Source organism: Citrus sinensis, chromosome 5 (assembly GCF_022201045.2).
Source record: "Citrus sinensis cultivar Valencia sweet orange chromosome 5, DVS_A1.0, whole genome shotgun sequence".
NCBI classification, from domain to species: Eukaryota; Viridiplantae; Streptophyta; class Magnoliopsida; order Sapindales; family Rutaceae; genus Citrus; species Citrus sinensis.
The window spans coordinates 32,243,075-32,265,523 of record NC_068560.1 but is presented as its reverse complement, the minus strand read 5'-3'; the positions used below and the strand labels follow the sequence as shown (position 1 = coordinate 32,265,523).

Here is a 22,449-nt window from a genome sequence, read left to right as displayed (position 1 = left end):
TCTCATCAACTATAACTTATTAATTCCAAGGTGTGAGAAAGATATAATTTATTTTATACTGTGGGTTTATTTATGTACATTGCTATCATCAAAATGATCATATGATTCTAGAATTGCTTTTGCTTTACGTCACTTACGAACGAACGAACATTCATTAGGTGCCCACATGCGAAGGTAATCGTTTAGTCAACCTAATTACGCGCATCCACCGCAACTGGCAATGAATTTACACTCGCATAGGCTGGAATACAGCTGATCCTCACTCCACTTGCCCCGCTTTAGCACCGAAATCCTCACACGCTGCCCTCTCGCTAGCACCTGGCCCCCATCCCCCATGTGAGCACCGACAGCGCCAGCTGCCCCTTATCACGCCGTGTCACATCCACTACACTCCGTTCCCTAAAATCTGATACCACCATCCATTTATATCATGCCACCTCACCCTCAAATTATAGCCACCGAGTCCACTTTACTCCATAAACTGACACGTGGAAAGGCCCATGAGCATCCGACTACTAACAGAAACACAAGAATATTACTCCACGCGCTTCAAGCCTTCAATTACTCTCAATCTTTTTGTGTCTTTTTATTTTTCTCACATTTTGCTAATTGGAACTGCCTTATATCACTCCCTCAGTGCGTGGTCCGCTTCTGTCTAGAATTCACTCATTTGCTCTCAATATTCAATCTTGTTCAGCTTCCTTCATCTCCCATAAGACAATGGCTAGAACATTGTTGTTGATCGCTCTCTGCGTGCTGCCGGCTCTGGTGAGCGCGGTCCGGCCCAACACTAAACCGTTCTCGGTTGAAGGACGCGTGTACTGCGACACCTGCCAAGCCGGCTTTGAGACCCCCGCTACCACCTACATCGCCGGTAACTCACTAACATTCACTTCTCCTAACTGTTTCTCTTTCAGATCCGTACATTTCATTGCTAGATCTGCATGACGGCATATAAGTTTTGACGCCTTCACGTTAAGTGACGGCGACTTTTAATTAATTTTATAAACCATGCTCATTTTTTATTGACTCAATGAGATCTAAATATGGTGACCTACTAGGTGTTTGCTCGTCTTTGAGTTTGTGTGATATGATAAAAACATTCCGATAGAAATAATTACTTGAGCAGTTAATCCCCAAATTAGAATTAACACATGGCTTATTTCTGTAACATCTCATGGATGGGGATGGGGATGCAGTTGTGGATCACAGACAGCGCCGCCTGGCAGTATCACTCATGATGATTTGAGCAACTTCGCACTTTAGATCTTTTCTAGAACTACTACTAATTGATATCACAGCAATGTAATTTGAATACTAACTTCCAGTCACGGTCCGATTAATTCCTTGAAATATTTGGGAGCATTTGGTTATTGATTTTTAGTTAGTTTAAATATTAGGAAAGTGTCTTGGAGTTTTGAGTGCAATCCTGGTATAATTTCATTGAAAGCACTGATAAAAGTCTATAATTGCAAGTTTTAAAAACCCCAACCAGAAACATTTTCATTTTCTTGTCTCATATTTTCGAAAATATAAAATGTATCCTGATGTAACACATTGAGGACTCAGTTTGGGAAGGAGGAACAGTGGTTCTTTTTTGACCGCTTTATCCAAACACGTTAGCAGTTATGGTTTCAAAATAGAAAGAATGGAAGTAATGACAGTGTCGGTGTGTTGTATTGAGGTAGTGTGTTTTGTTGAATTCCTCTTAGCTATTGTCTATATGGGGGGTTTATTTTGTTTTTATATAACATGTTGCTCCGTTGAGGTGCGGCTGCCTATTGAAATAATTGTATTCTTTTGTTAATCATCTTTTGTTGTGTCCAGGTGCCAAGGTTAAGGTTGAATGCAAAGACAGGAAGTCAATGCAAGTAGTATATAGCAGGGAAGGGAAAACAGACTCAACTGGAACATATAAGATCCTCGTTTCAGAAGACCATCAGGATCAACTTTGCGATGCTGTCCTCATTAGTAGCCCCCAGAATGACTGCAAAACAGTTGCCCCAGGGCGTGAGCGTTCCCGTGTGATCTTGACCAGTTACAACGGCATTTCTTCTGAAACCCGATATGCCAATTCAATGGGCTTCATGAAGGCAGAGCCCATGTCTGGCTGTGCTGAGGTTCTCAGGCTATATCAGGAGGAGGATGTGTAGAGAATGGTGTGGCATGGTTTTTTCTATCGCTTTCCATTTGTTTAAGCTTTGTGTTGCCTTATACTGTCTCTTCTATTAGTAGTGCCCGGATGGCTGTGTTGTTTCTATGTTTAGAGAATTCTTAATTTGTTGTTAAAGGACGCGTACGCTATTAATTTATTTATATGCTGGTGCTTCTAGCTTTGAGATGTGTTTTATCGCTAGTAATGCCTGATTTATTTTTGCAATAAATCTGTTCCAGCCTTTGAAGCTATGGACTTCAGCTAGTCCGCTACTTTTCCTCTTGTAATTTTATGAGTTCTAAAACATTAGCTGAAAACTCTGGAATTGAGGGCCGCAGTGTGATTTAGTTTAAGCTATTTACAGATTTCCAGGGTTTGCTAGGTTCAGCTAACAACTAACGTTAAAAATGAGAACGCTATATCAAGTAAAAGATATTGTAGAGAATCGGGTCTGAATGCTGAATAGAATGTATTCTTCTGTTTGACAAATGTTATTCCCGGAATTTAGTAGTGGCAGCCTGGCATGCCTGATTGTGGCTCATTTATAAGGATGCCTTCACCAGTTAAGATCACACGCCAAAAGTGCATAGGCATTTTGTGAAACAGTTCCTTGTTCTTTTCTTCGGTTGTTCGGTACAATTAAGAGAGACGACATGTCGTTCTACCCCAAGTCCCTATCACATTGTTGCACAAATTTTCTTCTTCGGCTCGTGGCCATGCCGCGTGTAACTAGGCCGAAAGTGGTTCTAACGTGGGTTACGTGGCCTATTGTTCAGTCGTGATTTTTACCTTCCTCATTTTATCTTACTAATATCTATTTTTCGATTAACATTATTCATTCTAAAATTACCCTTATTGAAAAATAGTATGTCATGCTCTCAATAGATCATCTCTCACATCTTCTCATTTTTTTCTGTCCAATTGATTTACAATTTAAATCTTATATTAACTTCCAATCAAATCTCCAATTAAAGTTAAATAGAATCTTATTTAACCACATTAAAATCAAAACCAATATCATCAATAATAATAAAACCTACCACTTAGTCATAAAATTTAACAAAAATTTAATATTGAAATTCATCGTATGTTGGTGGAGGTAATGGTTGGTGGAGGTAATGGTGACGATGAAGATAGGTATTGGTAGTGATGGTTCTACTAGAAAGAGAGTAGGGAAAGAGAGAATAAAATAAAATAGAAAACAATAATTGTTTACTGAGATTAAAAAAATAAAATAAATTGAAAAGTGGGGAGTTGGTTAAATAAATTAAGGGAGTTAAAAATATTATTATTACTCCCCGTTGTTTGTGGATGACTGGATGCCTCGATGGTTCACATGCGCTAGATTGAGGTGAAATCCAAGTGATCCAATGGCCTCGCGACAATTCCATTCCAGTTGATTTCTGTCAGGCCTCCATTTTACCTGGATTAGCTTGACAGAGGAAACTCAATTCTGGGCCTTCTGGTCCCCGGCGAGTATGCATGGCTCGCGGTGAAAGCTTAGCATAGATTTTTGCGGATTATTGTTGGCATAAAGAACGCTGTAACCTTAGATCTCTAAGTTTAAATGCCAACTGATGTTATTTAGTTACCAATCGTCTTGTTCTACAGTTGCTTATCACATTATTTTACTGTCATGAGATGATTTATATAGGTGTTTAATATATATGTCACATCAGTTTACCATATGAAATTTTGTATCTCTGTTTTATGAGTCTAGAATGAGGCAGAAAACGTTAGTTTGATTGGCAGAGTTGACAAATGATTTCCATTTTAATTATTATAGCCTATAGCATTGATCCAAAGTTAGATCTGCAAGAAATTCCAGAACAAGGACATGGCTGTCGCCTGCCAAGCCGGAACTACAAAGTCATCACCTCCCATTAATTTCCTGTTAAATTTTATATTGCCAAAGAAAATGATATGATATCTAGTCAGAGAAGACAAATGAGTTGGTAACATAAGCAGCAGCACATTTTGAGAGCATATTCTTTTGGACAATAGCACAATAAATTAATTAATTAATCCTGTTGTAGCTTTTTTGCCCACCTGTCACCAATCCAACACAACAATACAAAAAATAAAATAAAATGCCCAGTAAAATCTTCTCAATTTCAAGGAAAGAAGAAAGATTAGAAGATTAGGTGGGAGTCCATTTTTTGGTGCTAAAGCCCTCTGCGCTGACCTAATCACGTGTTAAATAGAAGGTGCGAAGTAGGTGATTCCCGGCGTATTCGGTGTTGAGGTATTGTAATTTAAAAATAATAATTAATAATTAAAAAATAAAAAGTTAATAGTGTATAATTAATATATTTTAATAAAAATAATAAATATGTTATAGATTTTTTGTCATACAAGTGATAGATCAAATATAACTAAATTTATAAATTATTTTTATTATATATTATAATGAATTATAAATGTCCAGTCTTAATATAAGATGGGAGTTAAGTAGTTTGTGTTTATTGATGATTTTGTAAGGCCGCTTCTTCGGGTGTTTTTCTTTAATTTAGAGTGGCCAAGTTACCCAAATTTGGTCCCACTATTTTTTGAAAGGTTGTTTAGAAAATTTGTTCTAGGCCACGGCCACTGGTGTTCCTATATTGAATCGACAGCAAATTTGTCAAATATGCGTGATTTGTAAGACACATTCTTTAATTATCACTAAATCACTTACTTTTTTTTGATAAAAAAGAAATGGATTTCGTGTGAATTGTTTTCATTTCGACACACATGGACATGGTTGTGTGTTCTACACATTTGAGTAATTGAGTTGTATCATATTCATGTCAAAATAATACAGTTAAAATGCAGAAAATTAATCTAATTAAACCCACGTGAAATTATTTTAAAAAGAAAATTTTAAATTACACAAAAATAAAAGCCAGTCAGAGAAAGAGAGCCGTCAAATAATAAATATTCATACTTGTTGGGCTTTTAAAAACGTGTTGTCAACTTGGAGAAAATATAAACTTTGTCAAGATACTGTTGCTTGCCAAATAATAAAAAGCGCAACATCTGAAATACAAAAAAAAAAAATTAAAAAAATTAATAATAATTAAAAAATGGCCCAACTACCAACGATTGCTTCGATACAGGAGGAACGAAGGTTTCACTTTCGCTTTCCCTCTTGCCTTGTGTTTGTTGCACTTTAGTACTTAATATTTTTGCCAGTTGAAAATGGACATGTAAAATTCCAACTTCTATATAATCACCTCCATCTTCTTCTCCGTCAACTTTCTTCATTATTAGTCTCATTTGCTATTTCCTGCCTCGGTTTCTTCGCTCGGTTCCCGTCTATATAAGTAGGTGCAATCTCGCCTCTCCATTTTCTCCAAATTAATTTACTTTCTTATTGCATTTTGCTTTTAATCAATTTCTTGTTTCTGGGTTGTTGCGTTTTTCTCTTCTTTGATCATGTATGTTTTGTTCCATGTATTTGATTTGTTTATATCTTGTGTCTTATGATATTGATTGATTTTTTTCATATTTATGAGTACTTGCTCTTTAATTATTGCATCTTTGAATTTCGTTAATTGAATAAAACATATGGGGCATTTCTGGACTTTGAGCTTCTGATGGTTGTCTTCAATTTGGATCTGTATATCTTTGATTCTCTGTTTATAACCGGTTTTTTGCATTTTTTTTTCTTTTTTTGGGTGGCGGGGAAATCTGTTTATTTGTTAAAGCATGATGTTTTTAAATGGTAATCATGTTTTGGAATTTGTAGCATACCACATGCATGTTTAAATTTTATAGGAGCTTTTTGTGCTTAATGCAAACGTTGTTGAATGTAGATGCAAAGATACCGTTTATAATGTGATTGTGACCTTGTTTGCTCGGCATTTATTTAATTTTACCTTTTCCTTTTCTTAATTCACCTTCTTTTCTTTTGTTAGACCATGAAAAAGATATTTCTGATGCTCATATGCTGCTTGAGTTAACACTGATTGCTCTATAATGTTTTTCCATTTTACTGCTTGAAATTTACTTTATTATTTGCTGCAATGTAAATTGTAATCTGTCTGTATATTTGGTTTTCAGAATGTCTGCACAGGTATTTCACCAAGCTATGGGGACTCTCCAATCCAATCGACTTCTTAATAACTCTGGCACTCACCATGAACTTGGAAATATTAGGGTGCAATTGATTCCAAAAAGTTTCAAGCTTAATATTGAATTGTCAAGAAACAGGAATTTTAGATTTGGGAAGAAGAATTTTGGCATAATTCAGGCCACAGCTTCTCAAACTTCAGTTATTGAATCTGCTTCATCTCCCTCAAATCACGACACCAGTGACTCCAAAAAGAAATCAAGTAAATAATTTTCATTCTTGTCAAGATTGATATATAGTTAGTGTAGAGTTGATGATTGCAAATGTGTCAGATGGTCAAACTTCAACTAGACTCAGTAAAGTCTTTCCCTTAAGAGTGCGTGTGTAGAAAGTTTTCTTCTTGTTCAATTAGGAAATGATCCCGTTTTCTCAAAATCCTTTAATATATTTGGAATCTCCTCATCATATTCGGCCCAGAGTTCATTTTTTTGAAATATTCTAATTGTTATTTCCTTCTCCTTCAGATGAAGCAGCTTTGATACTGGTTCGACATGGTGAGTCTCTCTGGAATGAAAAGAACCTGTTTACAGGTTGTGTTGATGTGCCATTAACCAAGAAGGGTGTAGAAGAGGCAATTGAAGCTGGAAAGAGAATAAGCAACATACCTGTCGACATGATATATACATCAGCACTAATTCGCGCGCAGATGACTGCTATGCTCGCCATGACACAGCACCGACGCAGGAAGGTAATTTGGAAATCGTAGAACTAGCTGTTAGCAGATGAAAATTGTGAATTACAGTGTTGAATATCTTTAAATAATTGTGGATGAAACTGGCTGAACAGTTTCAATTTAATCCCTTATTATTATTCTTTTTTGGTGCAATTTTAATTCCTCAAGAAAGCCTGAAACTCATTTGCAACTAAAACAGATTTGCATGTTTAGATGTCAACAACACTGTGGCTTTTACTGCCTTAGAGTTTCTTTTCGATTTGTTTCCAAGGAGAACTGTTTCCACTATTCAGTGCCTTCTTTAACTGCTAACCTATTAGCGATCCGTCACAGGTGCCTATCATTATGCATAATGAAAGTGAACAGGCAAGGACCTGGAGTCAGATCTTCAGCGAAGACACCATGAAGCAGTCCATTCCCGTTGTAACAGCTTGGCAATTGAATGAAAGAATGTAATCAACTTTCCTTTGCTTTTCTGATCTTTCTTCTTCCCTTTTATCACCCTTTTTCACTCAGAAGCTCTGAACTCTGCTCTCTTTAGGTATGGGGAATTACAGGGTCTAAATAAGCAGGAAACGGCTGATAGATATGGAAAGGAACAAGTCCACGTGTGGCGTCGGAGTTATGACATTCCTCCACCAAATGGTGAGAGCTTGGAAATGTGTGCTCAAAGAGCCGTTGCTTATTTTAAAGATCAGGTATGTACGACTACTTTCATAGATCTAGTTTCTTTCTGATCTTTTTAGGAGTTAATTTATGATGATTCTCATACCGTATAAATCCATAAAGGGACTTATTTTTTAAGGTTAAAGAGACCATATATCATCCCTTAGCATCTGACTGCTGAAATGTAACTTCACAGATTGAACCGCAACTTCAATCAGGAAAGAATGTAATGATTGCTGCCCATGGGAATTCACTGAGGTCCATCATTATGTATCTTGACAAATTAACTTCCCAAGAGGTGAGACCTTTTGTCTTGACATTGCAACAGCTTTTTTTTTTGGTGGCATGCTCTTTGTATAAAAGCATCGTTCCTTTTTTATTTATTTATATATTATTTTCAATTTTTAAACAGGTGATCAGTTTAGAACTATCAACTGGAATACCCATGCTTTACATATTCAAAGAGGGAAAGTTCATTAGAAGGGGAAGTCCAGCGGGACCAGCGGAGGCTGGAGTCTATGCTTATACACGGGTATGCAATCCATAAACTCATGAGCATGATTACATCAAGCTATTAAATCTTAATGGTATCCAACTACTTCAAAAGCTGAAAAACGAGGACAAAATCTTTGTGTTGTTCGCTAATGCTTAAAGTTATTAACAGAATGAGGATAGAAAGGAGCTTAGGGAACACTATTGATGTGTTGGATTAAAGAAAGTGAATAGATTCTTAGAGTATGTTTCTCTTTTAGAAAATGATTAAAGTAGTATTAGCGCAAACTACTGCTGCTGTTTTCTTGTTAAGTTTATTCTCTAGAATTATAATCCTCAGTGTGAGTCTTTGACAATGTGTTGCTTGAATTGCAGCGTTTAGCTCAATATAGACAGAAGTTAGACGAGATGTTGCATTAACATCTTTGAAGCTTAGGTAATTTTCCAATTTCTAGCAACTGTCATCTGCTTCAGCCTGGTTTTTTCTTCTGCTTATAAGCCATCAGATATGCTCACGCATGACATTGTTTTTTCAGGGGCTTACCTCCCGATTCCCATTGCTTCACTTCTGCTGTCCTGCTGGTTTCATTACTAGATTGCAAGGGAATGAAACGCACATGTGCAAAAGCTAGTTTCAGGAAATGTATTGATGTAGTTCTTGATAGTGGGTCAGAAGGCTGGGTAGTGGCTATTGCCTTTTGTACTTTTTCAGTAGTTGATCAATCCAACATCTCTCTGGCATGAGCTAAGAGATAGATGTATGTTTCAGATTGAAAGAAAGATATGTATAAGAGGGACTGAACTAAGAGAATTTTGGGTGCTGTATTTTCTTGTATGTCTGTAATGGAGTTATGCAAATACTTTGAAGAAATAAGAATTGACAGGAAACAGAAGCTTTTCCTTCCGATTAGTATTGTTATCACGTTCTCCACTAAATGTTGTAACAACTAATAGACTATTTTTAAATAACTGTCTAATTTAACAGAAAAGAACCAAACATGGAAATATATGCGACCCTGAAAGTTGTTTGCTTAGTGCAAGTTGGCAAAAAAGTCCGGGTCGGTCCAAGCCCAGTTCGGCCTGGTCCACGGGCTTTAAGCCTAGCCAATACAACAGATTTAAGGATATGTGGGTTAAAAAATTCAAAGCCCATACATAGTGGGCCTGATTATGGGCTTAATGTAACAAGCCCGAGCCTTGATTATATAAAATAAAAATTTAAATTAAAAAAAATTTAAAGGAAATTAAAATCTAATATCGTTTACTACTTTCCCTTCTCCCTAACCCTAAACAAATCAAGTAAAATAAAAGCATAAGCATTGCAGACACCATTGTCACCACATTAGCCACGAGCCGCCAACTGTCAACAACTGACTGCTATGCCTTACAGCCATCGGCGCCACCAATCGTCGCGAGCCAAACACACTGCATGCGAGTTAGAAAATCACTGCAGCAGGCAATAGGCAGCCACGCGAGCCGCGACCCCAATATGTGTCGAACTAAGCACCAGCAGCGATTGCAGCGCGACACATGAATGCAGTACGGCAGCAAGAGCGAATTCTAAGACGTGCAATTTCGATTTTTGAGGTACAAAAAGGTGTCGTTTAATTGATTTTCTCATCTCTTATAAAAAAAAAAAAAATTTCTGCACTTTCTTTCACCTAAGTTAAAGTAGGGGTGGGCAGAAAATTAAAGAACTGAATCGAATCGAACCTGTTCTATTCAGTTTTATCGGATTCGGTTTGATAATTCATTTGGTTGTCTAATAACCTGAATTAGACGGTTCGATTTAGGTGGGATTAATGAAAATCAAAACCGAACTGAGATTAAGCTAACAACCAAACCATCACCATCGAGTAAAACATAACTCACAAATCTCCTATTTCTTATTCAAATTTCACAATCCTCATCGCCATCGCGTCTTACATAGCCAACCGTTGGGTCTCACAGAGCCTGCCATCGCCATCCGTCAGCCGCAATCGAGCTTGCCATCTAAGGTTAGTTTTTCTCTCTGTCTTTGTCGCACTTTCTGGTTTTGTTTTTGTTTATTTATGGTTAGTTTCTCTCTGTTTTTTCTTATGGGCTCGACCCAAAATAAGCTCTGGTTATGTTTTGTTTAATGCTTGATAATGGGGTTTCTGTTGACAAATTCTCAGCATTGTTAGTTTTGAAAGCATGTTCCCAGTGGGTTTGATTGGGGAAGGATTGCAAATTAGAGTTGTTGAGGAAAGGCTTGAGGGGAGGTCATTTTAAGATATATGGGTAGGTCATTATAAGATCAAAATAGAATCGGAGGGTGGTACAGTCCCACCAATTTGGTGTGTTGACACTTGAAGTAAAGAGTGAGGTTTTTCTATGTTGAATGCATCGTATGCATCGATGGAGCGTGAAGTCAAGGACAATCGACTCGATCTTTGATAATTTATCACTCCGCTCACCGGAATGAAAGCAACTGAGGATCCTGCTGTTTTAAATTCGGAGTTGGAATATATCATTAGGGAGACTAGGCAGAAACCAATGGCGGTTGTTGTCTCCCTTTCATTCCCATCTCCGGCTCCATTTTGGTTGTAGCGCGCTAGAGCAATTGTGAAGAACAAGTCTTCCAACCAGAAGATCATAAGAAGGTATGATGTGGGTTTCTGGAGCGGCACCGACATTCAGCAACAATTTGTGAAGGTCCTTAACTTCGCAAGGTGCATGGCAGGGGTCATCATCGGCTATGGTGATGAGATGTATAGCACACAAGTGGGCAAGCTGTTGCTTCTAAAACATTCACAATATGGTAAATTACGTGTTAGACCCTATGCCTTAAAAGAGAACATCCAAGTACACGACTACTTAGATGTTTAGTTTAAACATGCATTAAACTAAACTTTAAGTGCACAAAAGCACATGTGTACTTTATATTTACTTATATGAAATAGACATTTACTACTCGGTTAATCTTATTTTATATACAGTTAAAAGTTAAAGTAGAAGTATTGATACATACTAAAATAAAATTTCAAGTGCACAAAAGTTGTACTTGCATGTTTACTTTAAGCATATGTAAATGCTTTAACTGCGTATGACGTGAGATTGATCGAGTGGTTGGTTTACTATTATGTTGCAAATGACATTTTTTTCACTTTGATTTTTGATCTTTTAGAACACCAGACAAATATTATTGAATTATTGAAAATTTCAATATATTTTTTCTCAATATCATAATTTAATTCTGGAAAGTTTTAGTGAAATCCAACAGGTATTTTATGAATAATGATCTATGTACAATATTTTGTACAAAATTTGTAAGAGACTAAAAAATATTTTATAGTGAACATTTCTTTTGTCTTGTAGGTATTTCATGAATAATGATAAATGTGTTTGATTTTTTTTTTTTTGGTAGGTTGGTGTAAATCACTGAGAGCCTTAAGCATTACGGTTCAAGGCTTGAGGGGAGGTCATTTTAAGATATATGGAATTACAAGATCAAAATAGAATCGGAGGGCAGTACAGTCCCACCAATTTGGTGTATTGGCACTTGAAGTGAAGAGTGAGGTTTTTCTATGTTGAATGCATCGTATGCATCGATGGAGTATGAAGTCAAGGACAATCAACTCGATCTTTGATAATTTATCACTCCGCTCACCGAAACAGAAGCAACTGAGGATTCTAATGTCTTAAATTCGGAGTTGGAATATATCATTAGGGAGACTAGGTAGAAACCAATGGTGGTTGCTGTCTCCCTTTCATTCCCACCTCCGGCTCCATTTTGGTTGCGGTGCGCTAGAGCAATTATGAAGAACAAGCCTTCCAACCAGAAGATCATAAAGAGGTATGATGTGGGTTTCTGGAGCGGCACCGACATTCAGCAACAATTTGTGAAGGTCCTTAACTTCGCAAGGTGCATGGCAGGGGTCATCATTCGGCTATGATGATGAGATGTATAACACACAAGTGGGGAAGCTGTTGCCTCTAAAACATTCACGATATGGTAAATTACGTGTTAGACCATATGCCTTAAAAGAGAACATCCAAGTATACGACTACTTAGATGTTTAGTTTAAACATGCATTAAACTAAACTTTAAGTGCACAAAAGTACATGTGTACTTTATATTTACTTACATGAAATAGACATTTACTACTCGGTTAATCTCATTTTACATACACTTGAAAGTTAAAGTAGAAGTATTGATACATACTAAAATAAACTTTGAAGTGCACAAAAGTTATACTTGGATGTTTACTTTAAAATATATATTATTTTAATCATTTTTTCTCCAACAATATAATAACAATTACAATATATCTCTCTTTAAGAATGAGAAAAAAATAATATAATATCAAATTTGAGGCTTTAAAAGACTCTCTAAATAATAACTAAAATTTTATTTAAAGATTTTTAAAAAATATTTTTGCTTATATGACTCTTTAAATAATAAAAAGAAAAAATTATTTAAAATTTTTATTAGAAAGCCTTTAGATAATGCTTTAAAAACTTTATACAAATTTAATATCTTTCAATAATGCCATAGCCTTAAGCAAATTTAATTTGACGGCTTTCGTAACTATTAAGTAAATAATTATTATCCACTAAGAATAATTATTTCCATTATACCCATTTTTTCCTTCAATCCTAATTTGTTGAAGTCTCATGCCAAAGGATGGGTAACGCTATTCATCCAATTCTCATGTGATGTCATTTTCACATGTTGCCTAGATTGTAATCAGTGTATATAATCTTATTGATTTGTAGCATTAATTATAACCGACTTTGACCTATTCTCCATGATACAAAAATTGCCATTTAAAATCAATTGTTAGATTAAAGTGTTTAGAATCTAACGGCTGGACCTTGCAAAATCAAATTAGGGAGAATGTTGCTCCAGGAGCAACATAGTTGGATCCCGGTAGAACCTAAAAAAATGCCATTGTAATGTCGGTGTTAAAAATAATTATTGTAAAAATAAATATTTAACATCAAATAATTGTAGGGGCACAAAAACAATCAAACAATCGAAGAAAGAAATCAATGGAAGTAGCAACAATCTTAGCCGTTGGCAAGCTAATAAATGAAAATTCAGTCTCAAGTCAATGGTTTTTCCCCCCAATTTGCGATTGAAGTTACATGTACTATAAAGTGGAATGTGAATCGTTACCAGTGAAATACTAATAATTGAAATATTGGGTAATTCATATCAAATTAGAAGTTTCCATATGGTTTTGTCGTTTAGTGCCTTCTAAACTCCACAATTAGTGTGGAAAGAAAATGGTAGTTGACAATGGATTAGAGTATAAGTTTGACTTTTTTTAAACTTAACTTTTAATTAATAACTTTGAAAAATCATCTATTTTAGTGTCGAATCCAAATTTTAAGTATTAATCAAACACTTTGATATTTTGATTTTAATAGTATTGTTGCAGACAATAAAACAAGGCAAATAAAGTGCAGGGTCCAAAGCAATACCATCCGTAATTCCTGGAGTTAACATTGCATTACCCATGACTATCTACAGTTGTTAATAAATTTAACTAGTTTAACTTGTAAAATCCGTTGATGTTATGTAAAAAATTTAAAGTTCAAAGCTTACTCGTATAGGTGCAAAGAAAATTGAATTTCCATTAAATCATTAATTAAAAAATGAAAAATGGAAAATCGAATTACCATTAAACTATTAATTAAAAAAATAAAAAATAAAAAATAAAAAATAAAAAATGAATTACCATTAAATCATTAATTAAAAAAAAATTAAATATGCCTTGAAGAAAACCCATGCACCATTGTACAAGCAATTGTTATCTTTGCATATTGTTATTTGCCTCCTTTTCGGCGTTAAAAGAAAAAAATTGTAAAATTTCATTCAACCAAAATACACATTACAGTATAGCTACAATTTTGGAAAATACATTGAATATCATCAATTTGTAAGGCTAGGGATGGCAAAAAAATTCCCATCCAACCCGCATCCGCAAGGATCCGAAAAGTTTGGATCTGCATTTTTTAAAAATGCGAATCCGGATTTAAAAAATAAAAACCCGCACGGATCCGGATCCAGATGCACTTGCATCCGGAAAATCAGAAATCCGAATCTGGTCGGTCTTTATTTTAAATTAAAATATATATTAAATTAAATAAAAAAATCTAAGCCCTAAATCCCTAAGTCTCACTTCCTTCATTCAATTTTCCCATACACACTCACCTCACCAGTAGCTGTAAGTCCTAACCTTTCAATCTCACTCTCGACCAGTCGTTGTCTTCGTCGCAACTCGTTGGGGACTCGCGTCGAAGCCCGCCTCGCCTGATCTTTCGTTAAAGCCTCGTCGTCCAAGCCTCGCGGTGCCGATACTCGTCGGAGAAGCGCCGTGGTGCTCATCGAAGCCTCGATGTGACGCTGTCCACCTGTCCTTTAACCGTTAACCCTTGTCGTTGCGTTCAAGCCTCTCGTGCTTGGAATTAATTTGCCGGTAATTAGATTTTGCTCCCTTATTTCAATTAATTTTTTATTCTTTCTATTAAATGCATGGCTTTTTTTTGGGGGGTTAACAATTTGGTATTGTGGTTAATTGTTTGATTGTATTTAATGAGCTTAATCTAATGTAAATTTTTTTAATCTTGAAAATGTTGCTGGCTTAATTGAATTTTCTTGTTGATTCAACATATTTTTTTTCTGATTACTAATTTGGTATTGTGGTTAATTGTTTGATTGTATTTAATGTTACTTGTGGATTTTTATTTGTGGATTTTAATAGTTGTGTACTTGAATTTAGTGATGTTTTTTATTTGTGGATTTTAATAGTTATGCACTTGAATTTAGTTATTTTTTATGTTTGATTTATGTTGTAATATTTTTATTTGTGGATTTATGTTGATGTTATATGTTATTTATGTTAAATTGTTAATTGTTGGATTATAATTGAATTTTATTTGATATTATTAATTAAATTGTTGAATTTTTAAATTATATTTAAAATTATTTAATTTTAAAATTTGCGGATCCGAACATCCGAGATATCTGCCCGCATCCAGTGCGGATTTTACCCATATCTTAATCGTTAAAAAATTTTACGGATTTGGATGCAAATCGAGATATCAAAATGAAAATCCAATTGGATTCAATTTTCCAATCGAATCGGATTGTAACCCAAATCAAAACCCAAGCAACCTGAACCGAAATCCAATTTTCCTACCCCTCACTACGACAAAAGGGCCTTTTGTGGGGAATGTTTGTGGCTGAAAAATATCTCCTCGCAAATGAGTAAAACTTTACTGCCACTTTGTAGGGAATTAAATCAGCTGCAAGGTCAAAATGGGTATTTACTGACCTTTTATATTTTGGCAGTAAAAAATAACAAATTGGTCGTAAATTTCTTTTATTTTACTACTATTTATGAGCTGAAAATAGAATTTTTAAAAATTAAAAATTAAAAACGCACTTCTGTAAAAGGGGTGGGCATTCGGATCAAGTTTACCCGAACCGAACTTGAAATTTATTTTGGATTTAGTTCGGTTTGGATTAACACATGAAATCCGAATGGGTTGAAAATTGCAACCCGATAAGTTTTTATTTCGGTTCAATCTAAAACCCGTCTGGCTGTGCTACGAGGGTCGTGCTGTCATTGTGAAAGAAGATGAGAAGAGGGGGATTGTCGAAGGCCGGACAGTTTATGGATTTTGAAATTGGAATTGAGCGTTGCGTGCGTCAGCAGCAAGGGAGAGATTTATAAATATATATATATATATATATATATATATATATATATATTTTTTTTTTTTTTTTTTTAAGGCCCAACCCAAGTGCAAGTGGAAATCCATATTCTCTAGAAATAATATTTTATTAGTTTAACTTTTAAAAGATGGATCCCCTTATCTTACATTTAATGTAAGATAGGTATTGCCATTATAAGATTATAAAACGACTTATTGAAACTGTGAAGAATAAACAATCAGTCGCGAAGATTCCCCGCCGGGTGTTATACCATCAGTGATGCACGTATTGTTCGGGGCACAAGCTTCGTACATAGAGTTTTCTTCGAGGACCAAAAAGAGTGGTTAAACAAAAATTGTGTGAATTTCTTTAAACCATGCCCCGACAGAAACAATAGAAGCAGAACGCTCCATCGATTAAATTGCATGAGGAAAAATCATGCTTCATGTATGCAGTACTTAGATTAAAACATGAGAGGAACTTTCTTGATTTGTGTTCAAACTGATAATGTTAATTAAACAGTCAGCATGGCTAACACCATCTGATCATCATACTCTTACAGCTACGGGGACTAGGCAAAAGCCTAGCTGCATCACCCTAATCTAATGTACTTCCCCAACGATGTTCTTGCTACCATCGATGGTGAGACCCTTCTCATCTGATGACACAGCTTCTGTTTCCATTCCCCGCTGTGAGGAAGTGTCATTCTTCTCATGGTCAGATGTATCAGAATCAGAATTCAAGTTAGGAGAATCAGATGATGTAGCCATCGTCAAGGAAGGTTGTGAGGCTTCAGAGGGAGTAGTCTCCATTGCCCAAAAAGATGGCATTTTCTTATCATCTTCTCTCATCCTCTCAGCATATTTATTGATGTTGAAACCCACACGATCATTTCCACCAAATGCAGACTCCAACTGGTCCATGTCAAACAGGTCTTCCATTATTCTCCTGGTGTTTATATCATCAGAATAAACAAACTTGACTTTGTTTTGAGTCTTCAGCTCAAGAAATGGTTTAACAACCTGCAGTGATAAAATTGACAATGTGTAACATAACATAGCACATAAAACCAAAAGCAAACACATGGAAGCATAATGAAGTATACAAACACATAAATATTGAATGTTTTAAGTTATTGCTACATTGTACAGTCATATATTTCTGACACAAGAAAAATTCACCATTTTTCTCTTTAGAAGTAAAAAGGAATCACGGACTGAGTTTAGAGTAGATTACCGTCCAGAATGGCTCAAAGAACTTGGGTGGGTTATACAGTATTGCCAAACCAAGGCGTTCTGGATAATGGTCTTGCAAAACATGGGCTGTTTCCCGCGTTACCTTCACTGAAATATGGGATAAATTGAAACCTTGGAAATCAATCAACCAGACCATCTGCTCCTGGTGAGGTGGCAGATTTAGAATTGCATTCTCCATGCAATACACCAAATACCTAATTTGTCCTTTAGTTGACTTTGTATTCTGCAGCCAAAAGTAATTTAAGCCTAAGCAATTTTCTCCAAAATTTTACTCTCAATACATAACATGAATGCATTAGTTGTAGAACCAAATATTGGTCTAATATTTATCTTTCACATAAAAATAAGTATGCAATGTGTGCTCAGAAAAGGAAAAACTACAATTCACACAGTAATCCATCAGATGAGAAATTTGTGATAGTTAGTTTGTCTGATTCATAGACTTCACAAGAGGAGGTGAAAAAAAAAAATACATAAACTCAGGAGGAGGAACTCCTAAATCCTTCAGCGCACGATTTAGAAAGTATTCTTAATATTGGATATGAGCACGTCATCAAGATGTTTCTACACAGATCAAATTTCTTTAAAATATTAAGAAATAGCTTAATTATAAATAATCATCACACATGGAAACACACAAACACACACATCCAGAGAGAGAGAGAGAGAGAGAGAGAGAGAGAGAGAAGATTTCTCAGATAAACGTTGAACCTGGCAACTAGGTCTCATGACGAGAACTGCTCTCCCATACTTGTCCACATAATTCAATCTATATATCTTCCCGGTCTCCGCTTCATTAGCAATTTCATCCTACGCCACAAAAGTAAAGAAATGAAGTTATAAAACACCATTTTCTGCAATGTAACGTCCCAAAGTAAACAAAATTTGACCAGGCCGGCAACCACACTGGCTGAAAGGTTTAGTAAACTTGCAAACTGACTAGATAAAATTTTTATGAATAGACTTGACACAGATAACTGTTCCAGCATCACACCTTTGCCCAGACATTGATATAAATATTTGACTCTAGGGTGAAAGAAGGATCTACCCCCCAAGTATTCTTCCGCGAGATGAATCTTTTCAACTTAGTAATCTTAGTTCCAGTAGAGTCCTTTTAAGCCTGATCCAAGGCTGTTTTATAATGGACTGTGAAAGGTCATAAACAAAGTGAAAAAAATGACAGAGACAACATATAAGACAGGCATCATTTACTATTGATGACCCTGCAGCACAGTCTTCAAAAGTATCGTAAAATGAAAACTTGATCCAATTAGAATAAGGAATTTGAACCTAGCACACATTCCTAGGATTTGGCTTGAAGGTTACAGTATGTCAGGCAAGATAGATGGTAGCATACTGCATACCCAACGAATCTCTTCAGGTTTGTATTCAGCTCTCCATTTTAGAGTTACTTTCAGCATTTTAGTTGCCTTCTTGACATTCCAATTTTGTGCCCTTAAATGCCTTGCGATTGAAGCATCAGAGCAATAAATGGACAATCTACCAGACAACAGCCCAAGCAACCTCCTCACTTCATTAATCTGCACATTTTAAAAGTCAGCTTAAAAGCTTATCATGAAACATTCATGGCATTTTCAGAACAAGAACTTGTGACATAGAGACAGCACAGTAACTAGAGATACCTTTCTTTGCTGTTCCTCCGATGGTAAAGGCTTTTCATACCCATTTGTAGTAGATTTATTTGCATCAGCACTCATAGTTTACAAGTCTCCCAGTAGGTAAACAGTTGGAAATTTCACACCTTTGGTATTACTGCCAACAGTGGCTGTTACCATCTCAATGTTCAGTATTTCCTCATCTTCATCTTTATACAGGATGATTAAAGCATGCTTAAAAAAGAAAACAACTAAATCCATCATCATTTAAGCAAAATACAACAATTATGAGAAACACACACAATTGTCTTGCAACAAAAATACATATAAGAAACTTGCAATAGATCTGTTAAACTGATGTCAACATAATTCGACTTTTAGCATACAAGTAACCTACAATGTGAACGTAAAGGATAAAGCAATTTATAGTTAAACTTGTAAAAATTATACAAATACATAAGCCGTGCCCTACTTCTTTATTTTTTAATTAGATAAAGGAACACAAACTTTAGCTTCTTCTCTCTCTCTCTCTCTCTCTGTCCATCTTTTATATATTTATTGGAATTCAGTTTGTTTATGTTCACAAGTCCATCATGATAAGTAATTGTTATTCAATTCAATATCATCTCCACACCAGAAACTCAGAATTCCTTACGCCTGCATAGAGTACAACTAAAACAATTCCTATACTCAATGATCACTCTCCTGTGAGTCAAAGGTAACTAATCAAGCGAAAGCAAAAGTGCCAAGATCTGAACTGCATTTAGGCACCCCAGTACCGTTAGTTCGAACTTAAGACTGAGAATGAATACACATTGACAATGCTTGATCATTCAGCCAAAGCAAAGCATAGGCTTAGTGGTCCTTTTTTTTTTTTTCTGAAAGTCAAACTAAGACAATTAGTTAAGATCGATGTATTATACTGCTAGTCAATCAAGGAATTAAAATTATCATTTTTTCCGACATTCAAACAGTCAAAATCTACAAGTGGATGTTATCAACAACAGTGAGTAAAATCAATCACAGGCTTCAATTTGACAAACCCAACATACTTCACCTGATCAAAACAGAACCTCTTTAAAACACGGAAGTCAGTGATTAACTAGTAATAACAGATTAAATAAAATATTTTTCCAACGCTTCAAAACAAACAGTGAGCAGGTTACCTGAATGACAGAGAATTGGATCCTCAACAGAAAACAAGAGCGATTATTTCGGGGCTCCTTAAACGGCGAAAACGATGAAATGACGGTCAACTATGAAAAGGGTATTTGAAGAAGTAGAAATCATGTGACGGGTTTTGACAAATATTTCTTTGTTGGAATTGGATGAAGAAGCCGGGAAATGGGAAATGCTTTCCTGTGCAGACAAAGTTGAAAATTTTGAATATTTTTATGGTCGCTTTAGGCTTTTAGCTAATAATAATAATATTAATAATAATAAAGACATAAGAAATATGCATCACATATGGACTCTGTCTTGGTCACTTGAATTTTAGGTCACTTCCTTATTTCCTATTAGGCAGAAAGTCAGAATTACCCCTCTCTTAAGTTTTATTCAATATCTACCGGGAGGATAGTTTAGATATTACGAGGAAAAGGTCCATTGAATCAGCCAAAATTCCTGGCGAATAAAAAGAGTAGATGCCATTGTGGATTCCAAATGTCTAAGGGCCCTTTCGGTACTCTATTCCACGCAGCATTTTCATTTTCATATTCATAATACACATATAATAAGGGATGGCAACATTTTCTGTGGAGACCCATACCCACAGGTCTCCGATTAATTTGAGTTGGGTATGGGGCCCCGAAAAATTTTAAAATTAGAAACGGATCTATTTCAGGAATTAACCCAAACTCTAAATATATTGCGGGTTTGAGTTTGGGGATTTTATCGGGACCCCGAACCCGAAATCAAACCCGAACTAATTTTTTCAATCAAAATATATTTTAATTTAATCAAATAATAAAAAACTTAAATAATAAAAAAAATATAACAAAACTCTAGATCATTAACTCACGGCCAAACCGCCTTCTCAGTCATTTCATCAATTAAGGTAATTTTTTTTCCTTTTTCTGCAGCGTTTTAACATATAAAATCACTGTAACTGAAATAAAAAATAAATAATAAGAAGAGTTGAAGAAGGCCAATTAATTGCCTGCGGTTTCATGCACAACGGAGTCCATATGTTTACAAAATAGTTCAAAATTCATTCACCAGTGCTGTCTTTTTCCATCCACGAGTCATGAATTTGATTAACAGGGAAAAATGAGATATCATAATTAATTTGAAGTAACGACAAGCACACATGCACAAAATTTTGACTGTTAAATAACTTAAATTCAAGATAAAACGATATGAGCTTTGATTATTTATAATACAAATATTTTTATTAATTAGCTGGCAATAAAATTGATGGATTTTGTAATTTTCCATGCCTAATTATGATTATAAGGTTAATTAATATTTTCAAAGTAGATTTTGCAGCAAAATCTACTTTAACATTCATTGTTTAACATGAATTTATATGATTAATGTATTTAGGTCCAACTACATAATATGAAATCTTTAATTTGTTGAAATTCTGAATATTTAAAATTATTAATTTTTTAAAAAATTTAAATGGGGATCAGGCCCGTTTTAATCCCCACTCAATTTGGGGATTTTCGGAGTATACCCAAATCATCCCCAATTATAATTTTTCGGGTATGGGGACGGGTTTGGGGATTACTTCTAAATCGGGTACGGGTTCGGGGATCATGATCCCCGACCCGAACCCGCCCCATTGCCATCTCTATATAATACCCTTTTTATTTTGTTGTTGCTCTCCCGATATGTCACCGCCTAGCCTTCCATCATAGCGCAGCCCTCAGCCGTCCAGTCGACGCCCTCACTCACCTTACGGCTGACTCACTCCACCGACACCCTCACTCACCTCACGGCTGACTCACTCCGCCGACACCCGTTCACTTCCGATCCAGCTGCCGTCGCTTCCATCGCTGCTATCACCTCCAACCGCTTCCAATCCATCTATGCATTAAGTGGGTTACTTATTAATTTTTTATTATTGTTATTAGTTATTGTTATTATAAACAATAGACGCATGTTCTCGGTTAATGCTTTCTTTTTTTGTTTTCAAGTTCCTGGTTCATTTTCTGCTATTTTTGGGTTCATTTTTCTGCTATTTTTAGTTTCATTTTTTATTTCCTGCTGTTTCTGTGCGCACTTAACTTCAACTTGTATGTTGAATAAACGGTGCAAAGTGACTATATATAATGGCTTGTCTTGTCTACATTTTGATACGGTATTAATGGCATGTTTCCATTGCCAATGGAGTTAGATGAGGGCTGCCATAACCAAAGCTATAACGAGTAGTTGTAGTTCAGTATTTTAGTGGAAAATTTTGTTTAAATATATTTATTATCCTGAGGTGAATTTTTCAACTTGCTGTAAGCCACTTGCTTTTTGCACTGTGACACACAGCCCAATATTATTGATTGATGCATATGTTTCACAGCATACGTATTAAATATTTTTTAATGAATTTTTTTATTTAAATGTGTGCTTAATTGCTTATAATAAATGGTTCTGCATGTGTGTGCTTACAATAAACTGTAGTTTTTAGAAACTTTTTTGACGTATGTGGATATGAATTGCAGGAGAGGAAGTAGGGGTGCGGTTTCATTAGTGGTGCTGGAGAAACTGAACTTCAACATCAACGGCGAAGGTTGATCCTTGATAGTGGTTCCATTATTTTTCTTCACAGTCAGGTTCCTTTTATTTAATT

The 22,449-nt window shown here is 35.5% G+C and overlaps 3 protein-coding genes across 6 annotated transcripts; 2 read left to right on the top strand and 1 right to left on the bottom strand.

The window, feature by feature from the left end:
- Positions 1-595: 595 nt before the first annotated feature.
- LOC102617362 (pollen-specific protein C13) lies at positions 596-2,348 on the top strand. Its single transcript, XM_006472575.4, has 2 exons — positions 596-874; positions 1,828-2,348. Exons 1-2 carry the CDS (start codon positions 721-723, stop codon positions 2,151-2,153), a joined length of 480 nt encoding a protein of 159 aa, XP_006472638.2. The 5' UTR covers positions 596-720; the 3' UTR covers positions 2,154-2,348.
- Positions 2,349-5,211: 2,863 nt separating this feature from the next.
- On the top strand, positions 5,212-9,010 carry LOC102616660 (2,3-bisphosphoglycerate-dependent phosphoglycerate mutase 1). Of its 3 annotated transcripts, none has more exons than XM_006472572.4 (9): positions 5,212-5,460; positions 6,200-6,471; positions 6,734-6,957; positions 7,276-7,394; positions 7,484-7,640; positions 7,805-7,906; positions 8,021-8,140; positions 8,476-8,536; positions 8,637-9,010. In XM_006472572.4, exons 2-8 carry the CDS (start codon positions 6,201-6,203, stop codon positions 8,518-8,520), a joined length of 1,038 nt encoding a protein of 345 aa, XP_006472635.2. In that variant the 5' UTR covers positions 5,212-5,460; position 6,200; the 3' UTR covers positions 8,521-8,536; positions 8,637-9,010. The 3 variants fall into 3 exon arrangements, with proteins under 3 accessions (XP_006472635.2, XP_006472637.2, XP_006472636.2); XM_006472574.4 differs by having other exon boundaries at positions 5,212-5,464; XM_006472573.4 differs by lacking the exon at positions 5,212-5,460 and adding an exon at positions 5,509-5,574.
- Positions 9,011-16,177: 7,167 nt separating this feature from the next.
- On the bottom strand, positions 16,178-20,080 carry LOC102616184 (uncharacterized). Of its 2 annotated transcripts, none has more exons than XM_006472570.4 (6): positions 19,829-20,080; positions 18,690-18,896; positions 18,411-18,587; positions 17,758-17,856; positions 17,027-17,269; positions 16,178-16,812 (listed from the first exon to the last, which is right to left on the bottom strand). In XM_006472570.4, exons 2-6 carry the CDS (start codon positions 18,762-18,764, stop codon positions 16,393-16,395), a joined length of 1,014 nt encoding a protein of 337 aa, XP_006472633.2. In that variant the 5' UTR covers positions 18,765-18,896; positions 19,829-20,080; the 3' UTR covers positions 16,178-16,392. The 2 variants fall into 2 exon arrangements, with proteins under 2 accessions (XP_006472633.2, XP_006472634.2); XM_006472571.3 differs by having other exon boundaries at positions 18,690-18,832.
- Positions 20,081-22,449: the final 2,369 nt, after the last annotated feature.